Below are 20951 nucleotides of genomic sequence, written 5' to 3'. Positions count from 1 at the left end.
GAGTTGTGGATTCTGAATTTATAATGTTGGGTCTTTAAGTTCTGTTATGCATTACTTGAGTGGATTCAGTCGAAATCAATAGTCTAATCTTTGGACAAGTAGCAAAGAATGATGTGAAGTCCTAACACCATAGCATTAATTTCTGTATCCATTGTCTTCACAATATCCTGGCCTCACCTCTGTTCATTTCTTTTGTTTAGTATTACTGACTCACAGTTGATCCAATCTTTTAATAAATAACAGTTATCCCATTCTAATTTATTTTTTACATATTGAGCTTTTTCCCAGGAATTACTTATAGAAAGTATTTGTTTAACCCAGGAGTGGGTAACTAGCAGCCCATGGACTTATGTCTCCACTGCAGAATCTAAGTTGCTTTACCCTCAATTCCTTTGTCCTACAATCACACTGCTGACACATCTCTGAGCTAAGTCAAAAGATGTGCACAGATAATCCTTCATGTCTGCTTTTCTCAGATGAATTAAACTCCCTCCAGTCTATCAAAACAACTACTTGTGTTACCTTTTCTACATCATGAGGTGTGTGTTTGTGTCTGTGTCTGTGTATTTACATAGTTCTGTGCTTTAAATTACTATGGTTCCTGGTCACAGATTTCAGTTGAATATACTTATATAACCTTTGCTAGATTGCTGTGCTAAACACACAAAATGTGACAGCTTATCAGACATTGGTAAAAAGTTGAGAAATATTGTGAATATTGCACAAATATGCACTTAATGGGTACCTATGTAATAGGTACTGCAGCCAAGAAATTAAAAGACGCTTGCTCTTGGGGAGGAAAGCTATGGCAAATCTAGACAGCATACTAAAAAGCAGAGACATCACCCTGCCAACAAAAATGCGTATAGTCCAGGCCATGGTTTTCCCAGTTGCAGTGTATGGCTGTGAAAGTTGGACCATAAGAAAGGCTGAGTGCCAAAGAATTGAGGCCTTTGAACTATGGTGATGGAGAAGACTCCTGCGTGTCCCTTGGACTGCAAGGCGTTCAAACCGGTCAGTCCTAGAAGAGATCAACCCCAACTGCTCTTTAGAAGGCCAGATCCTGAAGTTGAAACTCAAATACCTTGGCCACCTAATGAGAAGGAAGGACTCACTGGAGAAGGGCCTAATGCTGGGAAAGAGTGAGGGCAATAGAAGAAGGGGACGACAGAGAATGAGATGGCTGGATGGAGTCACTGAAGCAGTAGGTGTGAACTTAAATGGACTCCAGAAGATGGTGGAGGACAGGAAGACCTGGAGGAACGTTGTCCATGGGGTCGCGATGGGTCGGACACGACTTCGCAATTAACAACAACAACATGTAATAGCTATTCTTCAGACAGAGATACGTGTCCCAAATTATAACATTCTTTATCAGACAATGGAATTTTAGCAATTTATTGAAGAATAGGCAGAATAAGATTTTGTGTTGAGGGTTTTTACTCAGTCTATTTTACTGAGTCTTTTTTTACTCACTCCTCCATACTGTTGCAATTTTGTTAGAACAAACTTCCTGAAATTCATTCTGATCCCACATTGATTTATTTACAATATTTATAGACTCTACTTCACTAACTTGGGTTTCAGGGGACAATGCCTAATTGAAATATAATAATAATAAATCATGAATTATGCATCAACATCTATAAAAATCTGAAAGCAAAATAGATTAAAACTTGTATCTATCAAACACTAACTTAGTATAGAGAATGGAAAAAACTTAGAATAGAATAGAAGCTGACTTTAGAATAGAATAGAGCTGGAAGGGACCTTGGATGTCTTCTAGTCCAGCCCCCTGCTGAAGCAGGAGAACCTATACCATCTCAGACAAGTGACTGCCTAGTACCTTCTTAAAAATCTCCAGTGATGGAGCACCCATGATTTCTGGGGCAAGGTGTTCCACTGATTAATTGTCCTCACTGTCAGGAAGTTTCTCCATAAAACTTAACTTAAAATTGATAACCAGTATTATGCATTTCGAGGTTGAAAGAAATTTAATAGTCTAACTGATGAACAGCTTATTAATAAACTGAGTCATGGTGGAAATACAATTCTTGTTTCTTATAAATGTATTACCCTATCACCACTGACTGACTGATGAATTCAGGACCTTCTCGGCACAATTCAAGCTTGGCTGATGTTTGAAGAATGGATTAGTTCATGGTGACAGAATGAAACAGAAGGCTCATCCAAAGTGTACCAATAGTGTTTAGCCTGAATTAATGAAATGATAAAAGCTGCTGTTCCTGCAGTGTCTTGTAAGTGATTAGCTTGTGATGGTATATTTGTGTCATAATCTTAAATCTGTGATGTGTGGACAATGTTGAAATCAGACTGTAGTAAAAAAAGGGCAGATCAGGACTTCTTAAGAAAGAGCAAAATTGGCAATTAGTATATCAATGTTTAACTTTGTGTCTCTGTGAATTGATAAGTCACTATTCATTGCTTGAAGTTAAAATACATATATAAAGCTATCTTAATGCAACTCCTCAATAGAAATTTTATATACATATATAGACATAAACATTAAAGGAATAATTATAATATTTTTACAATAAACTAAGACTCAAAGATAGCATGCAGGAAGCTGTGAGAAGATGTACCACTTTAAAGGTGTTTTTCTTAATGTTAATCTTAATTATACTGTACTTTAGATTATAGATAAACAACATAAGACAGTGAGGTGTCTATGGAGATTCTCAGGCACCCAGGTCATGATTGTCCCAAAAATGCTTTTTTCATGAAACAACTGGACTTTCTTGTTTTCTTTGAAGATGTTTCGCTTCTCATCCAAGAAGCTTCTTCAGCTCTCATTGGATGATGGGGAATGGCAGGATTTATACTTCTTTCAGGCAGCTGGTCATTTGTATTCTTTTAGCAAGCAGTTGAAGCCCCTGGAGGCTAATCTGTGTCATCAGGGTCACCTGAATAGTGCAAATTGGTATGGAGCCTTCTTGGAACTGTTGAAAGGACTGTGTTGTAGACTGGAGATATCTTCAAAAAAATCCAAGAAAGTCCAGTCAACAGCTATAGCTGGTTTACCAGTCAAGTTGATAATGTACATCTTTCTATATGACCTAGATCTGCCCCCCGGGCCTGTCTCCAGATGTGAGTTCAAAGGTGGAGGATGAGTTTGAGTCTGCAGAGAAATGTATGGAGTCAAGAACTGGTCAGGGTTGGGGTCCAGAAAATGCTTACCTGATGGAGCAGCTTCAGCTGGATTGATCACATAAGCAACAGGTTGAGGCTGAGGAGGTGAGCCGCAGCTGCCGCATGTTGGCTAGGAAGGTCCAGGCAAGGATCGGGAGCAGCTGCAGTGGTCCATTAGCAATGAGGAGGAGGTACAGTCCACACCTCCTCCTGATCCAAGGACATACAGAGCAGAGAGGAGATAGGCACAACACCGGTCAGCTAGGCTACTCATGAGGAGCCAACCTCACCTCTCATAAAGAGCTGCATCGGCATTGCCTTGTGTGCTCATACCTTATATCCTGGCTTGTTTGACTACTGGACTGTTTCCTGAACTTTATGTGTGCCCAGTGGACTCAGTTACCCAGTAACCTCTCTCAGTATTAAATAAACAATTAAACAAAACAGACGATAAAACCTTTCTGCTCATTTTATTGGCTTTTCTCATAACCACTTTGATGATTACATCAGATAGATTATTTGGGGGTGGGAAGAATGAGTAGAAGAAGATGCTAAGGTTGCTTAAGAATAGCCAGACTGATATAAATATCACCCAAAACAGAAAGTCACTTATAGGATAGTGAGTACACCATTAGTAATTACTTATTTAGCATTTAACATGATCTGCTGAGAAAACCTGCACTCCCTGGATGATCATTACTCTAATGGCAACTTCACATTGCTCATAAAAATGGTAATGTCCTCTGTTCATTTTCAACAGCACCAGAAGCAATCCAGTTATAAATTTTTTTTTATAGGGCACAGTTTAGCTGAAATTAAGCATCTTTAAGTACTATTGACTTTAGTGGAAGGGATTTAAGTATGTGCTTATTGTTTATCACCAGCATAAATTGGAAAAAATACTTTACTTTATTGTATCTTGCCTTCTTATGAATCCAGTAAAGTGCTTATTGAAATCTGTTTAAATATGTACAGTATATCTTAAAATTAGAAAATTTCTGGTCCAAATAAAACAGCCCTGGATCAATAAGAAAAAATATGGATGGATTAATAATAAAAGCATCCTAAATAATATATTGAATGTCAGTGGTATTTGGAAAATATCCTTCATACAGTCACAGGTTATTAATTACCTGTATGTAGACTAAAGAAACAAGTATTTGACCTCTTTCAAAATCAGTACTTTAGTACAGAATTCTGTATGTTTTACAATAAGTTCCAGTATTATCATAAATATCTGAATAAAGCCTAAGAAGTTGTTGGATTAATTTATTGAGAAAAATATCATGTCCAATGGCCAGAACTAAACAATTAGGTAGTTATATGAAAAATGGGAGTGGGGGAGAGAGAGAGAGAGAGAGAGAGAAACACACACACACACATACACACACGTTCCATGTCAGCAATAGAAAATATTATCCAAGCTGGGCAAACAATCTGATTTAGTGTAAAGGAAGTTTCACCTATGAAAAAGAATTCTAATATAGCAAGTGAGCTGTAAGGAACTCTAACTTGAAATGTATGGTCTTTAAATGCTGAATAATTGAAATGATAATATTCTTATACACATACCAACACCCATACTACTGTAAAATTTTCTTCATATTTTTATGTTTTCTTTTTAAAATGTTTTTAATAAGTAAACAAGAATAACAACAAACAAAATGAAAGAAAAAGAATGCATGTATGGTACATATATAAATACGCTTTGCACTAGAGGGAATATTAAAATGAAAGTGTGGTTATATAAATCACTTTCTCTTTTCTAGTATTTGTCCAAAAATATGACTCCTCTTGCTGCCTGAAAAGGAAAAGAATCCACCAAAATTCAGTATGACTTATTCTAAATTTAATGAATTTGTGAGATTTTAATTTTAAATGGAAAAGGAAACTGCTCCTATTTCTCTGAATATTATAGGCCTAGTGTTTTTTTAATTGTGAGTACAGTATACACAGAACACATTAATATTTACTCCATTGAATGTTCTTATGGTCGTTCTTTGTGTCCTTGGTTAAGCTTGTGTGCTTGCTTTCAGTGTAATGTATATTATATACAAAATACATATGGTAAAGCCTGACAATGTAATGCAATTAGTGAAATTACTTCATATAACAATAATATTTGGCATGAAGTTCAGAGTTTTCCAAATTTACAGGAGTATCTTTTCTATGAAAGTTGGACTGTCTGCTCTTCTGTCATGGTATATGTTTGTTTTTTCATCATTAGGAGTGGCCTGTTTTTAATTTTTCTAGCTGGTTATAATGGTTAGGATTTTAGAACAAAGGGAAGGAACACCTCTTGATATCTGTTTACAAAATGCAAATAAATGCAGACAAAGAAGTAGTTTACATTCAAAGTTTACATTAAAAAACAACAAAATAGAACTTAGAATCTGTGTTGGAGGAAAAAAAGCAGTCACTGTTCTAATATACATTAAGTGATGTTTGATATCTTCTTATCAATACATTAAAAAACTTCTTTGATGGAAAATGAGATACACATTTAGTGTAACTACTTGGAGCTATATACATAGCTTCAATGAATGGTAAATTGAATTTTGTTTTGCAAATAAATGGTAGTATTGTAAAAATATCTGGCTGAATTGTATTAGTAAGCAACAGACAGGGACTTCTAATCCTACTTAACTGAAAAAAAAATCAATAGAAAGTTAGAATAATGTAAAGCAAAGTAAGGTAAGTATCCTTTGTAAGGAATTTTCTGAACCTCTGATAAACCCTAGTCATACTTTGGAAATAAACATGTTGAGGGGTTTTGTTTGGGTTGGGAGAAAGCATTTGGGGATCACTGCTCTCTCTTCCTCCCCTCCCCCAATGAACAGGTACACTATTTATGATTGGCCAATATTACCATATGTTCATAAAACCCAAAAGTCTGATCATCCTATTTCAGATTGAGAAGCGCATTTTGTATTGGATGAGATTATAGTTCCCTAAATAAAGTGCATTGCTTAAGTTTTCTCTTGTACTTGATGTTGTCTAAAGAAATGCAAGTGGTAAGCATAAAAGAGAGATGATGGTGGCAATGGAGCATTTTCATAGTGATTTCCAAGCTTTTGAGCTTTCCGCCCTATGAACATAGATACTGTAGTTTTATCTTTCAATATTTTGAAAGAAAACCTTAAAAATCTCATCTCTTTTTTCTTGTTTTTCCTTGAGTTTTGCTACAGATTAAAACTGTGTTTGATTTGCCTTTCACTTGAGAGAATAAATTTAATTTCCCTTATTAAAGCAGGGTTGTTCGATTTTGATTTCTAAAGCCAAGTTCACAATGTGAGGCCTAATCTGCATCAGTCTTGAATACCCTGGATCCAACTCTAGATACCTACATACTTTGTCCTACTACATAATTTTTACATGATTGAAGGAGAACATTATTAAGAGAATGATAACCAATCATATATAATTTTATCTGCCACAGGAAATAATATACTGTATGTAGTTTTTGGTTCAATTGTGGATTTCTAGTGTTTTCTTAGCTTGCTTCTTTTCTTGCATATATTTCATTACCATGCTAAGGGACATAATCAGCACATGAGAAAGTAGAATTTGCTGACTATTTACATATATTTGGTACTTTTCTTATCAGTCAATCCATGATTGTCTTGGGGTGGGCATTCCTGGAAAGAGAGCCAGTTTGGTGATTAGGCATCAGACTAGAAACTGGAAGACTGTGAATTCTAGTCCTACTTTGGGCATGAAGTCAGCTAGATGACCATGAGCCAGTCTTTCTCAGCTCCAGAAAAGACAAAATTTGGCAAAACACTTCTATAAAAATCCTGTCCAGTCAGTCTCCAAGAACTGAACATAATTGAAAAGATGGACACAAAATTTCTAAGGAAAGAAACAGACTTCCTCACCCAGAAAAACCAGATAAACTAGGTTTAGGAAACCAAGAAAAAAAAATGTCCCAATCAAGGTTGGTAGGACATTGGTAAGATAATATGCTTTATATATGAAAACTGTGTAAGATTATTGAATAGACCAAGATGGAAAATTTTGGCAGTTCCTACTACAGAGAAATAGTTGCTGAATATGATAGACTCACTGAAATAATCAAACTGATTTGTTTGATTAGAGAAAAAACATCTATGTTTATCAGTGAATGGAAATCCCTTATGAACGTTTTCCATAAAAAAATAAAAAAATGAATGTGTTTTATGATTTTGATGATTAGGTAGGATAGATCATAAAAGGGAGTTATAATGTAACTTTAGAGAGAGAGTCTCTATCATTGTATTTAGGAGTGCTGTAAGCAGGCCAGAAGCCACTTCGTTATGTCTTTTTTCTTTTCTGTTCATTTGTTGTTTTCTGCCTCCACTTTTAGCTTTTTGTTTCCATTTTTCTTTTCCTTTTTATCTCTGTTTTAGTTTGCATTAGTCTGATTCTCATGGCTGATGTTCAATAAAGACATACTGTGCAGGCAGAACTCAACCTAGGGCTGCAGTTGGGGCTGGAATTTCAGTTGTAAATCCTGCTGGTCATAAGTTGAGGCATTCACATGATCAGACCCAATTTTATGATTGTTTTTATAGTGGTCATCAAGCAAATTATGCCATTCTAAATCCAAATCACATCATGAAGTATAAGAGCAAAAGCCACTGTAACTTGGCAAAAAAGACAAATCATGGTAATGTGACTGCAGGATGCAATCAGAAATGTGAGCTTTTTGCAAGAGCCTAAAATGAGATCATGTAACTGTGAGGGGGCGTGACATTTTACAATGGACAAAAATGAATAAAGCAGCCTTTCCAAGGCCATTGTAACATTGAAGGGGTATTAAATGAACGGTTATAAATCAAGAATTTTCTCGATGTAGCTATAGCTATATAGGATAGGATAACTGATGATATTGTCTAGTATGGCAATGAAACGTCTGCAGGAAAAAAAGAAAGTTCAGAGAAGACCAAAAAGCCAATATTTAATTAAAAGTGCATTTTATTTTTGAGATCATTAGGAGTTTCTCACCTTTCTAATGTAAAAAGTGACTGATGTCATTTGTTTAGTAAATTTCAGATATTGTTCCAGTTGACATAAAATGCTTTACTTTTGTAAAGACAAATACTTTCTATTTAATAATTAAATGCTACAATAGTTAATAGTTAATATTTTCAAAAACACAAACATGCACACAGACACAGACACACATACAAAAAAATCCAAAACCAAACAAAAATACTCAGTGCAGAATATTCAAAGAACTATCTTAAGAAGTTATCATAATTTTTAATTTTCATAACTTTAGTTATTGCAAGCAATTGCTTTGTTTTCACCTGTGTAAAAACAAGAACAGTGGTAAGCTAATATGCGGTAAGCTAATATGCAAAACTAAAAATTTCTTGTGCATTTAAACGTGTGTTTGGGAAGGAGCACATGAAAGCAAAACAAGCAGCCAGCAGACAGTACATAATTCTCCTTCTCTATCACACCATGCCATTGCCTGTTTTGGGGGCATCCTGATTATTCAAGACAATACCAAATGCATTTGATATTTATATAATTACATCTTTGTGCTTCTTCAAGAACAAATCTTCAAAAAAGTGATTTGCATAATAAGATATTAACAATAAATAAATGTTATCATTTACAACAGTGGTGCATTTTTCCTCTGTGGCTCTGAAGCTCGAAAAGGTAAAATTAGTGTATTTTCTGACTGCTCCTGGCAAGTACAAGTCAGAAAATACACTGGTTTTATCTTTGCAAGATTCAAAGCAACAGAGGAAAAGCAGAGAGATTTAATGTTTCTGGCAAGTACAAAAAGAGTTTAGGTTTCCTTACATGATTCTCTGTATTTGGAATTCAGAATATCATGCCTTGCAAAGTTCAAACTATATATGATTGAAAAGGTATAAAGTATTTTTTGTGGAAAGTTGTAGAAGGTTTAAAATACCATAGTTTATTAGCTTTATTTCTAAAATGTATAATTGGTGTTCTTGAAGATAAATAAAATGTTAACACATACATTATGCTGCATTGTAAAAATGAAAGTGTATGGATCTGAACAGCCTTCAGTTCTTAAAATCTGTTCAAAATTTTTCTGTATTTTATAGTACAGGTTTTCCATTGTGAATATGGTGATCTTATGAGAAAGGTTGTGGATTTAGGTATATATAGAATCCTCAAAGTGGCCTCCATAGTAATAATATTTGTTAGTCTCTGTATAAAATATTTGCAGACATTAATAAAAGCAGTTTGTGGATAGCTGAGAGGATGCAAAATTGATTTTTGTGTATACAGTTGCTTCTTATTCTAATTTACTTAGTTAACATTGCCAAGCATGTCTAGTTTATTTAAAACCAAAACTCTCTTGGATTATTTATAATTCTTAAATGAAACAGATCAACAATAATTAGGAATAGAGAATGTGGTTTGCAATTCTTAGCTTTGGTATATTATTTTTATATTTAAATTGCTATGAAGCGACACTAATATCCCACTAATAGTTAAACAGTTTGCATCATGCAGGCTTTTTTTTTTTTTTGCTGAAGCTGTAAAACTTCCTTTTTCAAATACTACATTGTAGCTGCACATTGTAGCTACATTGCTGACAAAATGTCTAAGCATCACTCTTAACATGAGCAGTCATTTTGAGCATGAAATGATTTAGCTAATGATTTATCTCTTGCACTGCTGTGCTTGGGGCAGCTGTATGATTGGCCTCTTTAGCAAGTCAAGTAATTTCTTTAACAAAATGTTAACGCACAGATGGGCCGTAAGCTGTCAGTTAACTATTATTGTATGCACATCTGCTTGCTTTCAATGTACTGCCTGATGTATTCAGCCACTTACTTAGCTGCAGACCTCTGAAAAGCACAGCCTGTCTGATTGCCAAATAAAATGTTCATTTGTCTCTTCTTCTTATTGTTTTGTTTTGGGAACACATGTCAGCAGCTCAATTACCCAGTTCATTAACAGCTCCCAATAGTCATGCCGACCAGCCCATGATAAGGGGAGTGATGGTAGCACATATGGGCAATAATAGCCAGTCTCTAGGCAATTGTAAATAAAAATCAGTCTCAGTCTTTCTCTTTTGCTTCAACTGCAGTTTTGTTTCTGTCACTTTTTTATACGGTACACTGATTGGTCGAAGGTTATTTATCAAGAAATATTATGTTAGAATTCCAGCTAAATCAACTCTTTTGTCCCATTTGTTAGCTAACCAGTCTCAGTGCTTAGAGTTCTTAATTATTATCTTTTTTGTATGAGGTTCTGATAAATGAACAATTGCTTCCTGAATAAGACATTACATAAAATCAATATTTCTCTCTTACTTTCTCCTTCGGTACTGTACGTTAGCAAATAGATGTATGTAAACACTTGGAAGTTGTAAGTTCAATTTTTTTTATAAATGGTAAACAGTGGACATTTTTGCTACATCTGTACGTTTACTTTTCTAGGAGTAAACTTCACTGAATCCAGAGAGGCTTACTTCAGAGTGGATGTGTATTCAGTTGCACTTCAGAATTTTCACAGACGGAATAAGAGATAGATAAAAAGAGAGAAAGTTATGCTTGCAATAAAGAAGATGGCATTTCTAACAGTGAAATCAAACAAATTGTGTTTAATTATACATTTCATTATAATTCCTGCATTTTTAAGATAAAGCATTTATTATCAAATTTATTGCCATTGGCCTTGATAAAATTTAATGCAGTTCTTGTTCTTTTGATTTAGATATTGTCATTAGAAGCATTGGAGGCAGTGCTTAAGATTTGAGATACTACATTAAAACACTGACCTCCTTCAGTTGTAATCCATTATTAGCCAAATGGGCATTTAAAAGGAGCTTAAATTTAAAAAAAAAAAAATGAAACTATTCTGCTTTTCCCCTATCCTGCTAAATCATAGCTGTTAAATTTTGCTATACAAATTCATACAAAAGCATGAATACTGTACTATAAATGCACATATTGTCGATTATAAAATGTTAATATTGACTTTACTATGAATTTTATAAATTACATTATACATTATGCCTTACCTCATCCCAAGCATATTTAAGAAAGTAGCTCTAAACACATTTATGTTTAGTATGATCTTTTCTGGGTTTTGGAAATATGGTAGCCTTCAAGATGAAAATGGCACCAAATTATCATATTTGAGATAAAGATATTAAATTAGGATAGGAATATAATACAATACAAAAATTGTATCACTACAATTGACTCAACCTTTCTTGACTCTTTGATGAATCGAAACTGTGTCAGTTATGAAAACATGCAAACAGAGCAATAGGTATTAAAGAAAGACATGGAAGGATGAACATATGGTCATTCTTGTTGGCCTTTGGAACCTAGTTCAGCAGTATTGAGCAATATGCAGTATTTCATACCATGCCTTAAGAAATGTCTGCTATCTTGCAGTGAGAACATCATGAGGAAACTGCAGTACTGACTGCAAACTATATTCAATTACTAGTACAATATATGACATTTTCCTACTTGAGCGCTAGAAAGTTTTTGAAAGCTCTTTTTAATGTGGAAATATAGCACATTTCTGCCCAAATAGGCATTATGCTAGTCTGTCCAGAAAAGTTATCCTGGGTTATTGTGTGGGGGAGGGTTGGGGGGGGGGAAGGGGATTTTCTAGATATTGGAAGCACTGCTTTGCAGAGGTTCTATCATTTCTGAGCAGTCTTCTGTATCTAGAATCAATTGATCTGCTCTTTTATAGTACCTTTTTTGGGGGGGAGTCGAAAATCTGCATCCATTAAGCATATTTCTCATTAGTTCATTTATAACAGCATCTCCCTGAAATTGAAATTGAAAGCCCCACCTGCAATAGGTTCCTGGACATGAATTATAAGGCTGCCAATTGCTGTTTTTTTATTATACTATAGGTGTTTTGGATGATGTCATTGTATTTTAATTTTGTAAACCACTGAAAATCATTGAGATGTAGTATCTATAAATCTATAAATCAGACATTCATTTCTTGGCCTGGATGGGTGTTGGAAGAATCCAAATAATATCTCTTCCTGCTTAGGGCAAAGACTTCAATTCAGATATCAGTTTCCCTCTTCATACTCATTCTTATTACTGAAATCAGGATACTTTATCTTAACTGAATTCTGAGTACTGAATCTGTAGTTTATTTGAGTGGTTGTTTAATTCCTAGGATTAAGACAAATTCTGACAAGAACATGCAATGAGCTTATTCATCTAGTGGGTAAGTTGAATTTTGTGATATGTAGTTATCACAAATATATAGAAGCATTTTGTGACTACACCTTATTAGTATTGACTCCTGGCAATTGCCTGGACTAGTACCTGAAGGGTTTTTTTAAAGATTTCAGAAGAATGTTCCTACTGACTTCTTCCTAGGGCTGACAGAGAGTGACTGCCCAAGTTCACCTAGCTGTTTGTGTCTAAATTTGGATTAGAACTCATGGTCTCCTGGATTCTAGCCTCGTGCCTTTAACCATTGCGCTAACTGGTTCTATAACAAAGAGTGATAGCAATAACACTTAGACTTATATATTGCTTCACAGTGCTTTACAGCACTCTCTAAGCAGTTTACAGGGTCAGCATATTGCCCCCAACAATCTGGCTCCTCATTTTACCAACTTGAGCTGGTCAGGATGCTTTATATATGTTTTTACAATTAATTGCCCATGGTATAAAAATAATTTATCTAGGATCCCTACAGGCTATCAATAGGTTTGATTTAATTCAGAGACCAACAGATTACTTTTTCAAGTAATCCTGAGACCACAAATTTGGCTGAAAAATACAGAGGTTCTTGCACTATGTGAACAAGTTTACAGCTCTTTGCTATAACATCACCTACTAGCATTTGCAATTCTGTGAAAGGTGGACATTACCTGCCAGTAAACTTTGGCTGTCTCTTTATTTAGTTGTATTTATTATAATGTTCTTCCAAAAAGTTGTATAAGATAGTCTTTAATAAAAATATAAAAGCAACTTCTTGAAAAAAGCACAATAAAATAGAAAACAAATGCTGGTTGGAAAATTCTGGAAGTTGAGGTTCATGCATATTAAAGTTGCCAAGCTGAAAAACAGCTGTTTTACATCAAAATATTGCAGAGTGGTCGATATTATACTTGGCCATAGAGTGCTTTGCTTAGCTAGATCCTTGTCTTAATCAAATGCACAATCATGTACTGGGATTGCTTGACACAATGCACAGGTGGCAACCCACTGACATTAGACCTTCTGAACTTCTCTCCTGCTGCCTCCCATATTCATAAGTAATCTGTACATTCCTCCTAGGATTGTCAGCACTTGGGGAGTTGCTAAGTGTCAGAATTTATCTGTACAATTTTGATTAGACCAGACTTGGCAGGGGTTTATTTTCTTTTTAATGATCTCTTGCTGTGAATCTGAACTTTGAAAGGAGGAGAAGAGAGGAATGAAACAGAAATACTGGTGGGAGGTGACGGTGAGGGTTAGAAGCAGAGAATAAGAGAAAGAAAAGATAGTGAGGAGAAAGTCAAAGTGACAATGTCTGTGCCGAGAAACAGAGTGATGAGTATCTACTCTTGAATCTTAATTATGCTAAGGATTCCAGTGGGAATGTTTCTTTAAATGCTTGGACCATAAAAATGTCCAGGCACTAATCTGTTTTCTCATCCCAGCAGTAACAATAAAATATGCCTCTAGTTTTTTTTACTTAGATAGCAGCTGGTGAAACCTTTTGGTTAAGACAAACAAGGATATTTTTTTAAAAAACAACCCCCCCCCCATATATAGTCACTTTGCTTTCTGGTCTCTTTCTGATTTATTAGAAAGCTCCCAAAGTGAGCCTGTGCCCATTGCAGTCCTTTTTCTTTTTCTGGAAGGAGTTTTTCTTAAATATACTAAGGTCATATATTTAACATTTTAAAACTTCACTGATTTTCCTCCCGGGGATAAAAGAAGTTCCAGGTGCTGCAGCCTCTAGACTGAAGAGACATGGATTAACCCCTACAGAGCATCCAGTTCAACCTTCCCTTACCTCCTCCCTCCCCCCCAACCATTTTCTCATCCACTTCAGTTTTCTTTGTGTCTCCTGCATCCTGCTAGGCAGGTGTCAGAGCCCTGAATGCGGGTAAAAGGCCCTGTTGATGGATACCACAGATGGAGCGTGGAAATTGGTAGAATAGGCCTCAGCCACAGGCCATTTCTAAGGACTCAACAAAAGCTGCCAAATAAGTCAACAAAAATCTTGAAGTTCACAAAGGGAAAGTGTCATTTGTCATTTACTCTGAGCCTGTGAAGGGGTATCAGCCTTGCCTCCAGTCTCTCCTCCCTTGTACCCGAGTAAACATGCTAGAGGTCACTCATGGAGATTTCACTACAAAAAAGGACACTGTGGGTCAGAAAAAAACAACAAATCTGTTCATAGCCTTCAAGTTACTGTATGGAAATAGATGTATTTGGCTTTTGGTAAGTGAAAAAAAGTAGGGTTGCATGCAAAGCGCACAAATAAGTCAACTCTATAGTGTCTATAATAATGCTTTTTGACATTTTTTTTCCCCAATATGTTTAAATTCTTGAAATCTAGAAATATATGCTTTCCATATTAGTATGTGACATCATTTAGAAATCCAAAATGTATTCCACAGTAGAGAATATATTTATCTTTCTAAATAATATAAATATTATTTTGCCAGCCAAATTAGTAAAGTTGGAAGATACTTAGAATTTGGTATATTTCCAGATAAAAAGTTACATAGCCAGTTTTGCAACATGGCTCAAGAGCTTCAATTTTGAATAAAAATCTCTGTAAGATTTAGAGTGTCCTGATGTTAGCCCAGGAATAGCATAACAGGTATGGTTTCTCTGCTTAATGTACATGAAAAAAGCCATTGTTTTCAAAAGGAGAGCAAGAAAGCCAGTGACGAGATAAATCGATACAATATATTATATTTCAAATGGTTGTCATGCTTTACTGCTACAGTTGTTTAAATCAAATTGTTCCCTGAGAATAGAAACAATTAATAGAATGAATGATTATGTATATTAGTTGTTGTACAGTGTTTCTCTAGATATATTTGTTTATGGTGTTCCTAGGGGGTTGGTATTTGTTAACTGCGAGTAGTATTTTTGAACTGCTGAGGTATACAAGGTAGACAAGTTACACATTATATGTGACCTAATTCCTATGAAATAATACAAAGGATTAGTGTTTAATACTATTAAGTTTGCTGAAATATTTTCTGGAAATATCAAACAGGTCACAATGAGATAAGGCACAAAGAAGCACTCAATTTAGTTTTAGTTCTTTTAAGAAAAAAATAAACTTCAGGGCTATTCTTTTGTAACTTATGGGTTTCTCCTCTTATGTTTAAAGAAGCACCAATTCCACTGTTCTGTCTGGATGGCTCTTACCTTGATGATGTTCAGGACCTGAATGTGAAGACTTTTCTGCTCTCCAAGACTTGGGTCAGGGCGATGGTTGAGCCTCTTTTGGATAGCTTTTTGTTCATATGTCTATCTTCAGGATGATCATGAATATTTTTTTCTTTTGTGATAGTTGTCCTACTTTTTAAATTGTGAGCTGTGCAGAGTCCTTAAGAGTTAGAAGGACTCCAAATTGGTTAAATAGATAAAGTTAAGTAAGCTTTGCAGAGCTGATAAGAGTGAGATTGTTTGGATCCTAAGATCAGCAGAGGGGATGGAAGGAGGAAAAGAATTTGTCTAGATTGAATATATTCAAAATTATTCTTATATGACAACTTTTAAGATTCATTAATATTAATTCAAGCATATCATTAAAACTCGTACACAGATGTTTGACAAGTGCCAGGATAAAGACCACCAATAATAGCTATTGGAAAATCCCATAACTCAGTGTTTCATGCAGGGATGTGAATGGGAAACAAGATCTTTGCAGACACTGGAATGACATATTGAAGATGGTTTAGCAGTGGTCTAGTTCTGGCCAGTTTGAAGTGATAAGGCTTAGCTAGAGTGACAGAACTCCTGCTTTTTAATTCTTACCTCCATGTTCAATTGGTTTTAAATATTTAATTCTTGTTGGTTTATATTTTTAGTTAATTACAGAAAATAAATAAATACATGCAGCAGCCCAGTTCCTCCTTTTTTTCTTTTTTAACAAAGTGGTACTCAGATAATTCCAAAATTGTTCCCATTTAAAGAAAGCAAAGAGATTTCTAAAACTCCTTTCATTCAGAAAATCTTACCTATAGGTGCTAAGGGGAATAATACTAGAAAAACAGACATTCTTCTCCTATGTTACACTGTGGAGTACTCTTTTAAAAGGATTTCTGTGTGCTTGATTGAATTTGTTCTATATTTGCATTCCAGCTGTCTTTCAACTTATTTGAGAACATATGCTAGAGAATTGGATATCATTGAATCCTGTGGGTGACCTGTTTTCAGTTAATTATATTTATTATTTATTTACATTTACTAAATTTGTAAGGTCATCCAACTCAAACAATGTGGTGCCCAACCAAAAACAACAACAAAGAATAAACTAAGGCAGGATAAAAACTTAATAATAATTTAAAAAGCCCCAAATATTTATTTACTATTGCAATTTATATAGCTCTCTGTGTATGTTGTTTTGTATTTGTTATTGTATTGTTGGCATTTGGGGGGGGCTGCTTAGTTGCTGTGAACCATATGCTCACAGCAACTAAGCAGCTCCCCCCCAAAAGTCAACAATACAACAATAAATACAAAACAAGACAAAACAACACACACACACACACACACACACACAAATACAAAATAGAAACATCTATATAATGACACAGTCTCTAGCCAGGTATGCTAAAAAACAGCAACTATAAAAAATAATAACAGGTTCTACCACAAGCAGATGGCAAAAACAAGTCTTTAAGGCCTAACAAAAAGTCAGGAAAGGGTTAAGACCAATCTGATCTCTTGGGGGATGATGTTCCAACAGGAAAAGCTCTTTCCCTGGTTCCACCAGCTGGCATTTCCTAGCAGATGGGACTGGGAACATGCCTCTCCGATCAGACCTCTCTTACCAAGAGAAGCAGTCCCTCAAGTAATATAACATATAAAATGGCAACTAAATGCAATAATAATAAAAACAACTAAAAGGGGAACTTGGACCTAAAAGCTTGAGGGAACCTCCCCCCCCAGTCTTAACGGTTTTCCTAAGGACAAGCACAATTGGGGCTTTATGTGTAGGTTGCTCCAGAATGTTGGTCAGGATATGGATATTGATCCCTAAGACAACTATATTCAGCACTAACTCTGGACCACCTTTGTCAATTCAGGCAGGGAGAATGCTTGGTGAGAAGGATAAATAGTGCATATAAGCCTTTCATATGCATAAGTAAAGTGGCAGGATGCCCAGGTTGTTGTTGTTGTTGTTGTTGATGATGATGATAATAATAATAATAATAATAGTTGGAAGGGACTTTGGAGGTCATCTAGTCCAACCCTTGCTCAGGCAGGAAACCCTACACCATTTCAGATAAATAGCTGTCCAATCTCTTCTTAAAAATTTCTACTGATTAATTGTTCTAACTGTCAAGAAGTTTCTCCTTAGTTCTAGGTTGTTCTCTTCTTGTCTTGCCTTCAGGCGCTTTGGAGAATAGCTTGACTCCTTTGTGGCAGCCCCTGAGATATTGGAACACTGCTATCATGTCCCCCCTCATCCTTCTCTTCATTAAACTAGACATACCCAAGTCCAGCAACCGTTCTTTATATTTTTTAGCCTCCAGTCCCCTAATCATCTTTGTTGCTCTTCTCTTCTCTTCTCTTCTCTTCTCTTCTCTTCTCTTCTCTTCTCTTCTCTTCTCTTCTCTTCTTCTTTCTAGAGTCTCAACATATTTTTAAAATCGTGGTGACCAAAACTGGATGCAGTATTCCAAGTGTGGCCTTACCAAGGCATTGTTAAGTGGTATTAACACTTCATGTGATCTTGATCCAGCAGCCCAACATAAAATATATATCAGATTGCCACACAATCATGTAGAAAGCAAAAAGAAGGAATTGTAATATTATCTACATCCCATCTTCACCTTAAGTACCTGTGAGCATGGTGGGGGACAACAAACTTCCTACCTCTACCCTCCTGATACAAACCAGATTGGGCTATCTATGCATAATTAACCTTTGGCAACAAAGATTTACTAATTATTATGCTGAACTTTCAGGACCAACATGAATGGGTAAAAAGACAGATCAATAGGTTTGTCAGAAACTTTCCATCTGGCAGAACAACTGTAACCATCACCAGAGATTGTGCTTCTCTTCATCTAGGTTGCTTGTAACATATCTCCTATTGCATATCCCTCTCTGTTTATTGCATCTAATCTTCAATGGACACTATCATTCCCTAATCACCAAGAAGGTAGACTTAGTTATGCATAGAATCAAAGTCGCCAGCAAACAGATGAGAAACCAGAACAGCCACAATCTCATTTTCTCATCTCACATTTATTTCTATGAATTATATTGACTACCAATTAAAGAAGTCTATGGTGAATCCCTCTATTTAAATTTAAAAAGGTTCTTGTCTAGTAACGGCACCTCAGATGTGCTGCTGGATACCACAGATATAGTTTTCGAGGATTTGATTCCAAGCAAATACTGTCAGCTTGTTTTTATCAGCCATGATAAGAAAAAAACAATGTATTTCCCTATTCTTGTGCTAGTAGTAGTCAAACACATCTACAGATTATGTTGTAATTTCCTCTCTGCTTCACAATCATGTCTGATGTTTTTCAGTGTGCTAACTACTAGTTTCTGCATCAAGTTATTGGGAATCATCTGGACCCAGAAATGCATTTGCTAAATATCAAAGCCCAAAGTGCCAGCAAGAATAGAACAGTACTCTAGCCGAAGTCATCCAGGAATGGCTCCCTTACATACAATTTTGGCAACTTTAAGTAGTGTGGACTTCAGCTCCAGAATTCACCACATATCTTGAAGTTGCCAAGGTTGAGAAACAATGACCTAGATGATTGAGCAATAAACACAACAGTAAAGATTCTAGAATGGAAAGAAATTGCAATTTAGAGTAGAATGTATCTAAAAAGAGTTATGAGGGCATCAGTCTGGAAAGATTGCTAGTTATTAATTGCCAAAACTGGGCAAAATAGAAGCTGTAAACTAATTAATCTGAAAATCATTTATTATGTTCTTATATATTTATATTGGTTTAAGGCATGCACTTTATGTAAATATACCAAATATAGATATTTGTTTGGGATAAATTAATTTTAATTTTTCATTCCTGTTTCGAGCTTTCAGTTTTTAGGATCTACTAAGATAGAAATAGAGTTAAAGCCATTGGCTATGTTTATTCAACATGCTAAACTCTAATGTGTTTTGAATGGTTTTGGCTTAGAATTAAACCATTATTATGATTTGCAGGTTATAATTAATACTTTAATGCATTGTGTCAAACTAGACAATTTTAATCAGTTATGGTGAAACCATGAATAGTGCATGGAGGAACTAAGTGGCGCTAGATGGCTGGAAAGGCAACCCTAGCCCACTAATAATAAAAACCCACTTTGCATTTTAAGTGGGAAGTCTTTGGCAGGGACTTCTTCACTAAAGACAGCCTTATATGTATGATTTGAGTCAAGAGACCATACAAATTTACTGGATTAATTACAGCACACCTAGAATTTGCATAGCTTAGGTGTCAAACTTTTGAAATCACTGGGGAAAAATATGCTGGATATATTTGAATAAATAAGCCCTGTAAGAAAATTGTAATCTGTGCCTGCGGATATTGCAGAAGGAAGAAAAACGACTACATTTTCTGAAGTTTCTATAAAGAATTATTCAGCCATTTGAAGGAAATATGTTGTGGCATGCTCTAAGATTAATTATCCCAAGACTGCTTGTTGTTTAAAATTTGACTACTGTTATTTGAAGAAAACACAATTTGCTTAGTGCTAGTTCTGATTATTTTTCTCCTGCTCTTCCAATCCAATATTAATTGCTCCATTGCTTGTTTGCTTGCTTTCTAGCTTCAGCACAACAATCAGATGAAGGTTCTGACATTGATTCTGAGCCAGATTTGCCCCTGAAGAGAAAACAACGTCGAAGCAGAACCACTTTCACGGCAGAACAGTTAGAAGAGCTGGAGAGAGCTTTCGAGAGGACTCATTATCCTGACATATACACCAGAGAGGAACTTGCACAAAGAGCTAAACTCACGGAGGCTCGGGTTCAGGTGAGTATTGTCCTAAAACTTTCAAACAGCCTTCTTCTATTAGTTGTATGGGAGAGCAAATATTTCTTTTAGATTTTTTTTTCTTGGTGAAGAATTATGAGATAAGCTATGTTGCAAGACTATACTTTATTTTGAGGAGTTATCAGAACATTTGGTAGTGCTGAAAGAAGCTGTTTGGTGAACCCCACATTTGATGCTTAATTTATTTAGGTAACTGTTGAAGGTAAGAAAATCAGTGTGATTTATATTTTTAAACACAGGTGATGGACCTCATTTTTATCTTTTAAAACAGAAAGTATAAAAGATAAATACATAAAAACAGATCATTAAAAATATGTGCTTGTTTCAGATATTGAAACTGAAAATTAAATTAACTATGCCTAAAAATTAACTACTAAAAACTCTGCAAATTTGGACTCCTTACTTTAAATATTTGCATATTCAGTTCTGGGATGTCTGCTTTAATGAGGACCATCAACATTCATATTTTTTTTAATGCAGTGACTCACAGCTACAAGAAAAGCAGAAGTCTCATTAACATAACAGCTGTCTTAATGTGGCTTTAACCCTGTGACATTTTACATGCCTTATGGTTTTTTTTTTGGTTCCCTTGAGACACATTGTGTCTCACACTCATTCCGGTG

General features: G+C 35.3%; 1 protein-coding gene across 2 annotated transcripts in view; it reads left to right on the top strand.

Annotated features, from left to right (window-relative positions):
* Positions 1-20951, top strand: part of PAX3 (paired box 3) — a 95230-nt gene that overhangs the window by 52118 nt on the left and 22161 nt on the right. For both annotated transcript variants that reach the window (XM_039342471.1, XM_039342470.1), the window contains exon 5: positions 20102-20307. In XM_039342471.1, the coding sequence (XP_039198405.1) occupies positions 20102-20307 (206 nt within the window). The remainder of the gene's footprint in view (positions 1-20101; positions 20308-20951) is intronic.

Source organism: Crotalus tigris, unplaced genomic scaffold (assembly GCF_016545835.1).
Source record: "Crotalus tigris isolate CLP2741 ecotype Arizona unplaced genomic scaffold, ASM1654583v1 scf7180000017792.2578787, whole genome shotgun sequence".
NCBI lineage: Eukaryota > Metazoa > Chordata > Lepidosauria > Squamata > Viperidae > Crotalus > Crotalus tigris.
The sequence above is the reverse complement of the archived record's forward strand: the minus strand, read 5'-3'. Positions and strand labels throughout refer to the sequence as shown.